The sequence below is a fragment of the Vitis riparia genome, chromosome 9 (assembly GCF_004353265.1).
Source record: "Vitis riparia cultivar Riparia Gloire de Montpellier isolate 1030 chromosome 9, EGFV_Vit.rip_1.0, whole genome shotgun sequence".
Lineage (NCBI taxonomy): Eukaryota > Viridiplantae > Streptophyta > Magnoliopsida > Vitales > Vitaceae > Vitis > Vitis riparia.
Genome location: NC_048439.1, coordinates 20,686,730 through 20,694,767, shown reverse-complemented (window position 1 = coordinate 20,694,767; position 8,038 = coordinate 20,686,730). Strand labels below are relative to the sequence as shown.

The 8,038-nt window shown below is 34.4% G+C and overlaps 1 protein-coding gene across 1 annotated transcript; it reads right to left on the bottom strand.

Moving 5' to 3' along the window:
• Positions 1-1,092: 1,092 nt before the first annotated feature.
• LOC117921908 (uncharacterized mitochondrial protein AtMg00810-like) lies at positions 1,093-1,491 on the bottom strand. Its single transcript, XM_034839855.1, has 2 exons — positions 1,345-1,491; positions 1,093-1,224 (listed from the first exon to the last, which is right to left on the bottom strand). Exons 1-2 carry the CDS (start codon positions 1,489-1,491, stop codon positions 1,093-1,095), a joined length of 279 nt encoding a protein of 92 aa, XP_034695746.1.
• Between the last annotated feature and the right edge of the window lie 6,547 nt (positions 1,492-8,038).

The window sequence follows — 8,038 nt, the reverse complement described above, 5'->3', positions numbered from 1 at the left end:
TTGATTTTAGAGGACCTATTGTCATGATTCATATGTTTTGTTTCTTGCTACGGTGAATGATGGAATACATGGACCAAGTGGGAGAATGTTGGGATTTTGTTTCTCCTGGATCTTCGGTATCAAATCGAATACGTGATTCAGAATGTGGTCCACATTCATTCCATCAATTTAGGAACGATGATTAATGTTTGGAACCATGTTCGCATCACTACCCCATGTTATGTGTGTCAAAATACTGTGTGAATGGACGAATACCTTAGCCTTGAGTTTTTTATATTATATATAGACTTTCTAAGGATGCTATACATGGAAAGCAAATAAAAGCTAATAAATTCCCGCATGATTCTAGCCCTATACATGTAAACTATAATATGTCAAATAATGTATGCTAATTGTACAGAATAATAAATGGAGAAATAAGGAAACAATTGTGGGCTAAAATAAGGAAAGAAGTGTGGCCTAAAATAAAGAAAGAAGTGTGGACAACAAAGTTGTCCTTTGACAACCTCCCTCAAATTGATGCAGGTTGATCAACAAACATCAATTTGCTACTTAGCAAGCAATGTCGATGATGATGGAGAGCCTTGGTGAAGATATCAGCAATTTGTAAGTCAGTGAAAATATGTGGAAGAGTGATAACACGAGCTTCAAAGGCTTCACGGATGGAGTGATAGTCCATTTCAATATGCTTTGTGCGCTCATGATAGACAGATTGGTCGTGATCTGAATAGCACTTGTATTATCGGCATGTAGAGGTGTAGGATTGGTCTCAGAAAAATCTAACTCCGCAAGCAAACCTCGAAGCCAAATGATTTCAGAACAAGCAAGAGACATCGCCCGATACTCAGATTCCGTAGATGACTTAGAGACTCTGTCATGCTTCTTACTTTTCCAAGAGATCAATGCATTACCTAAAAACACACACCAACCAGTGATGGAGTGACGGGTATCCGCACAACCAGCCTAATCAGCATCACTATAAGCAACAAGGCGAGTAGAATTGTTTGCATGGAAGAACAAGCCACGAGTAGAAATGCCTTGAACATAGCGTATGATCATACGGACAGCAGCCAAATGAAGATGACGAGGAGTCTAAAGGAACTGGCCGACTTGCTGTACAGCAAAAGAAATGTCCAGTCTAGTAATAGTGAGATAAACAAGGCTACCCACCAACTTCATGTATAAACTGGGATCAGCAAGTAAGTCGTCCTCCTTTTTGCTAAGCTTGACATTTAATTCCATAGGAGTATCAATAGAAGTAGCCTCTTATAGACCAGCTGTAGCCACCAAGTCACTCGCATACTTATGTTGATTGAAGGAAATACCAGAGGGACTATGATGCACCTCAAGACCAAGAAAATATGTGAGAGACCCAAGATCTTTCATATAAAAGGACTCGGAGAGATGAGTTTTGAGTTGACCAAGTAAAGCAGAATCGGAACCAGTGATCACAATATCATCAACATAAACCAAAAGAACAACAATACCCATGTCTGATTTCAGAAGAAACAAGGAAGTGTCGTACTTGCTCTGCCTAAATGAAAATTGTAATAAAGTGGTGCAAAATTTATCAAACCAGGCCCTCGGAGCCTGTTTGAGACCATAAAGAGAGCAACGAAACTTACACACATGTGAAGTCGGAGAAGGAAACAATCCTGGGGGTGGCTTCATATAAATACACCCTTTAAGATTCCCATGAAGAAAAACATTTTTTGACATCTATCTGATGTAGTGGCCAATCACTGGAAGCAGCAAGAGCTAAAATCAGACGAACAGTAGTCATTTTAGCCACAGTAGCAAAGGTCTCTTCATAATTGACACCATATTCCTGATTATTCCCAAGTGCAACAAGCCAAGCTTTGTAATGATCCAAACTTCCATCAGATCGGACCTTGATTGAGTAAACCCATTTGCAACCCAGAGGAACAATAGTGGGAGGATAGGGCTCAATGTCCCAAGTGTGATTGGCCTCTAGAGTGACAATTTCTTCCTGCATAGCTTGTCGCCAACAAACATGCTCGGCAGGATGTGAGTAGCATGTGGGAATATCAAAATTGGACAATGCAGCAGTAAAGGCTGAACTAGAATTGCCAGAACTGGAAGAGGGAAATCCATACCTATTCAGAGGTACAGACACTCGAGGAGAGCAACGTACTAAAGGTGTTGGAGGTGCTGCAATTGACTGAATCTGGAGTATGGTAGGATTAGATATCGGGTGAGCCACCAAAATAGACTGTGGGCGGGAGCGTCTAGTATACACAATACCTGGTTGAAAGTGAGAACTAGCTAGATGAAGATCTGAGAACTGTTGCTCAAAGGAAGGAAGGACCACAGTAGAAGAAGATGGCATAGTAGAAGAGGATACAAGAAAGAAATGTTGATTTTCAAAGAAAATAACATTCCTAGAAATACGTGTACGATGTGATGTAGGATCATAGCAAACAAATCCCTTTTGACACATATTATATCCCAAGAAAGCACATCGAACAGATTGAGTAGATAATTTATGTCACTCATGAGGAGGTAAATGAACAAAGCATACACAACAAAAAATACGAAGGTGATCATAACTAGGTTGCTTAGCAAATAAGCGGAAATAGGGAGACTCCATATGTAGGACTTGAGAAGGTAAACGATTAATCAAGTGAGTAGCAGTTTTCAGAGCCTCTACCCAAAACATGGATGGAACAGAAGATTCTAACAAGAGAGTACGTACCACATCTAGGAGATGAATATTTTGCGTTCGGCAACTCTATTTTGTTGAGGAGTAGAGGGACATGAACATTGATGAATAATACCCTTAGAAGCCAAGAATGCTTGAAACTCAATAGACAAATACTCACCACCGGAATCTGTGCGTAATGTCTTAATAGAAGTAGAAAATTGATTGTCAACATACGCTAAAAACTCAATGAAAGTACGAAAGACCTCAGATTTAGAGTGAAGAAAGTAGACCCAAGTAAATCTGCTATGATCATCAATGAAAGTCACATAATATTTAAATTTCTCATGTGAACTAACTAGGGAAGGTCCCCAAACATCACTATGGATAAGATCAAAGCAGTGAGATGCTCTACTTGCATGCAAAGGGAAGGGAAGAGTTTTACTTTTACCAAGTTTGCAAGAATCACACTTAAGAGATAAAGAAGAACTATCCTTATTACTAGGTAAATCAGAGTTCAATACATGAGATAAGATCTAAGTATTGGGATGGCCTAAACGACAATGCCACATCATACTAAGATCTGAAACATTATTACAAGCAAAAGACTTAATAGAAGAAAGTGGAGAAAAATCCGGAACAGGTAAAAATAGTGGAAACAAGCGCCCCACTTTAGGTCCCTTTGCGATCGGCTCCCCCGTTACCTGGTCCTACACAACACAACCATTACCAAAAAAATTAACAGCACAATTATTATCAACTAATTTGCCAACAGAAATAAGATTCTTGGAAAGTTGAGGAGCAAGAAACACATCAGTGAACTTAGAAGAGGCATCACCGATAGCAGCTATGGGCAAAAAGCTGCCATTGGCAGTTTGAATGGAAAATTGACCAGCGTAGGGCCGAACATGACACAAAACGGTGGGATTATTAGTCATGTGATTAGAGGCCCCCGAGTCCACGTACCAGAGTTTAGTAGAATTGTTACCTTGGAACCCCATTACTGATAATGCTGAAATTAACATTCGTTGCACCATTTTCTGGGGTGCAGTAATCTGGTGCAGGAACAGAGCACGCAATTGAAGGAGAGTCGTGTGCTGCAGAAGTTGCTACAAGAGGGACAATAACCGAAGTTTGAAATGCTTGGGCCTGACAATTCTGGGAGCGAATACGACATTCTTTGATAATGTTACCCTTCTTCTTACAATAAGAACAAAACTTCTTAGGACAAGTGGCAACAATATGCCCATATTCCTTGCAGTAGAAACACTGCAAGTTTTTAGAATACATAGGCGGTCTGCGTCCTTGGGCAGCATAAGCTACAGTTGTCATCTCGGAACTGCAATGAGATTGCTCTAGAATAGCTTGAGTACTAAGGTGTTGCTCTTCGCGAAGTAACTCACCAAAAAAAATATCAAGAGAGGGAACAAGAGATCTGTTCAGTAAAGAGGAGCGGACATATTCATATTTCAGACGTAGTTTCATAAGAAACTGATCACGTCGAGTAGTCGCGTGAATAGTCTGAATAGTTGAGAGAGCGGCAATAGGAACATCCGTTGTAACCAAATCGGCATATTCATGCCAAAGAGTCAGGAATGCCGAGTAGTAGTCCTGGATGGAAAGACTACCATGTTGAAACATGGCAATCGCATGTTCTAACCGAAAGCGATGAGTATCGTTATCCTAATAATAAACTTTCTTCAAGTAAGCCCACATAGATTGAGCGGAGCGATGGGGCAGCAAGTGGGTGACAATATGAGGCTCCACTAAACCAAGAAGCCAGGACATGGTGTGTGCATCAAGCACAACCCATGAAAGAGAAGACCCAACATCCTGACATTTGTCAAGAGTGGATGGTTTTTCAACATCTGTGCCATCAATATGACCCCAAAGGTCTTTTCCCTTGAGGAAAAGTTCAAACTAAAATGCCCAGGTAGAATAATTTGTGCCTGTAAACTTAACACACACAGGTGCGAAATTCATAGAAAATAAATAGAACTCAAGACAAAATGATGGGCCAAAAAAACTCCCAGAAGAAAACTGACACACGACAACCATATAAATACTGAGAAAAATGGTTGTGGTTGGGTGCAGCACGGATCAACACAGACTTGATCGAAAGACACGAGAGGCAACTTCGAAATCAAGATGATAGAAAAGAATTTGAGGGAAGAAAAATTAGCAACCTTGTTCTGATACCATGTCAAAATATTGTGTGAATGGCCAAATACCTTGACCTTGAGTTTTGTATATTATATATAAACTTTACAAGAATGCTATACATGGAAAGCAAATAAATTCCCGCATGATTTTAGCCCTATACATGTAAACTATAATTTGTCAAATAATGTATGCTAACTGTACAAAATAATAAATAAAGAAATAAGGAAACAATTGTGGGCTAAAATAAGGAAAGAAGTGTGGGCTTAAATAAAGAAAGAAGTGTGGACAACAAAGTTGTCTTTTGACAATGTGCACGCTCGAAGCAAACTTAGTGATGGAGAGAGTCTTTAAAAAATGGCAGAGCACTAAAGGGTAGGGTTCCCTAAGCCTTCAAACTCTTTCAGTCTTAAAAAACACCATCTAAGTGGAGGTTGAGAAAGGTTTAGAAGCACCTGAAACCTGAAAAATTGAAAACACTGTTTTAACCTATAATAATGGCAATGGCGGGAGGTACATTTTTTTATTTGTTTTCAATTCCGCTTATGATCTAATTGCTATTTAAGGATTGTTATGAGTATGCTTAGATTATTTATGTCTATCATTTTAAAGATAACAGTTATTTAAAAAAAATATTTAAGATCATAAAAAAATATTTAAAATATTCCAAATTTTCATACAAACTTTTATTCTAAAAAATAAATTAAACCATTTTCAAAAATATTCCTAAACAAACCCAAAACACCTAAATTTGATTTTAGAAATATGTTTCAACAACAAATTATAATTTGTTTTTTAAATTTAATTTAAAAAAAACTATTTTCTATTTTCAAACATAATCATCAAACAGATTATAAAACTCTATTTTCAATCCATGCAAAAAAACTAAATATAGGGTTTAAAAATTAAATATAATTTTTAAAATTGTTCTGATACAACTCTTAATCATGAGTCAAATATTTACCAACTTAAATTTTGAAGAAACATATAGATTAATTTTTTTTTTTCAAATGTTATACTATGAAAGCATTTTTATTTAATTAAAATTTTCAAAAATATGAAAATTTATTTAATAAAATTATTTTAAAATATAGTTTTACCAACATAAAATCCAATGACACATTGGCAACAAACTTTATCTATTTTTAAATGTAAAAATTACACTCTTTCCAAACCACCGACTGTAACTTAGAAAGTTTCCTTCTTGAACTTGGGAAAGCTGCTTGAAAGTTCTCATTGGGCCTAACTAAATTATTGGGCTGCACCAAAAACCAACCCACCACACAAGTGGGTTGATAATGAGCCAGGATCTTTGAGTCTAGAGATCATGTATTATACATGAGCCCATCCCATACTTGTTTTTTCACATTCCTCCTTTATTATCACTATTATAAACACGAAAAATTGACATACCGAAAATGTGATATGGTCATTCAAAATAAATGGTAAAACTTACATCTTTAGATAAAGGTATAAATAAATGAGATTGATGTATAATGGAATCAGATAGAGGTACAAAGTATAATACCTAAAATATATATGTGACATTTTTTGTTAGTACCGTTTTTCGATATGTATTGATTCAATATTATAACGGGCCCCCAAAAAAATTTCTTGAAATAAATTTTATAATGTAAATAAAATAATTATTAATTTTATGATTTAAATTTGTTAATTATGTTTACAAGTTGTTTTATTGATGTTTGAAATTTATGAATATTATGTATAAAATTTGAAAATATGGATGGTATAAATTCATTTTGATTGGAAGTCTCCATAATTATTATGAGTCGCCTTTGATTTTCTACCATTATTTATTTTTTACCATTTTGTATATCTTTAGAAAACACCATTCAAAATTATGGGGAGATTCGAGTTTGAAGCCTCTTTTCATATCATAAATAAATTTCCTTTAAATATTTTAAGTGAAAAGATTTTAGACTTCAAAAAGATATTTTCAAGTTTTTAAAAAGTTTCATACATTAAATAATTGCAATTCTAAAAAACATTTTAAAATAAAAAATCAATGGAAATTATGGATGAACCAAGTTTTACAAAAAAATAAGAATGAGAATGAGAAATGAAATGGAATTTTCTTTTTTCATTTTCATTGCCATTGTTCCAAACATGCCCTCAAATAATCCATTAGATGTCTTCATCTTATCTAATTTAATACTTAATATGTTGCAAGAACTAGAAAAAATAAATAAGGCCTTAAAATACGTTTTGACAAAGATTTCAAAAAGTGTTTTTAACTTTTCTAATACTTGAAAGGTAAAAACTCTCAAGTGTTAGAAAAGATGGGAGTGTTTCCTAAAATCACTACGACTCTTATATTAATCTAAACAAAAGATAGCTACCACTTGAAAATGGTGTGGAAATTGGTTTCACAAATTCAATCCAAATAGATTACTGAAAAATTATTTTAAAATTTAATATTTAAATTGTCTTAATTACATTTTTTATTATTTCTAATGTCATTTAAAAAATTAAGCTAATATTTACATTGTTTATAATTACATATATATATTTTTTAATATAAGCATTGATTTTATGATGTTGATTTTAACAATCAAGTTTAAATGTTACAAATATTATATTCTTCTTTTAAAAAGAAACAAACTCTAGAAGTCAATTTTTAGTGAGAAATCATTCCACTGACAATTTTATCTCTTTTTCCCATAATTTTCTTTCCCAAGTAACAAGACAAAGTTTCATTTGTTCCATTTTTGTCTTATGTGGAAATTAAGAGAGAGAAACCAACTTTATTCCCATGTCTATTTCAAACTTATCAAATCAAGCATATTCTTTAGGTTACGTTCACACAACAAAATAATTTAAATGCTCCTGATAAAAAAGAAACTAAATTTCCTTCTAAGAATTTTACAATTAAAAATAATATTTTTTTTAATAAGAAGAATTTTGTTTCCAACGAGTGAACCAAATATAGTGATTATTCGATATTAGTATATTGATACATATTCAACACTCATATACACAATTATGAACTATATTTAACTATACATTAACATATCAACAAAGAAATATCAATTTTTATATTAACACAAAGAAGCTTACCATGTAATTCATTTTGAGCCAAATTTAGAACTTCTATCTTTTTCCAACTTTTCCTCAACAATTGAAAGATACTGCCCCTGAGATTGAAATTCCAAGAGATCTAAGTATTGCAAATTGGGTAGCTCACTAAAACCAAGT

What these genes read in the sequence shown, in the direction of transcription:
- LOC117921908 (XM_034839855.1), bottom strand. Translation starts at nt 1,491, where the DNA reads ATGGGTATTGTTGTTCTTTTGGTTTATGTTGATGATATTGTGATCACT. An exon ending in CATATTTTCTTGGTCTTGAG is followed by an intron (nt 1,225 to 1,344) that starts GTGCATCATAGT and finishes TTAAATGTCAAG; the next exon opens with CTTAGCAAAAAGGAGGACGA.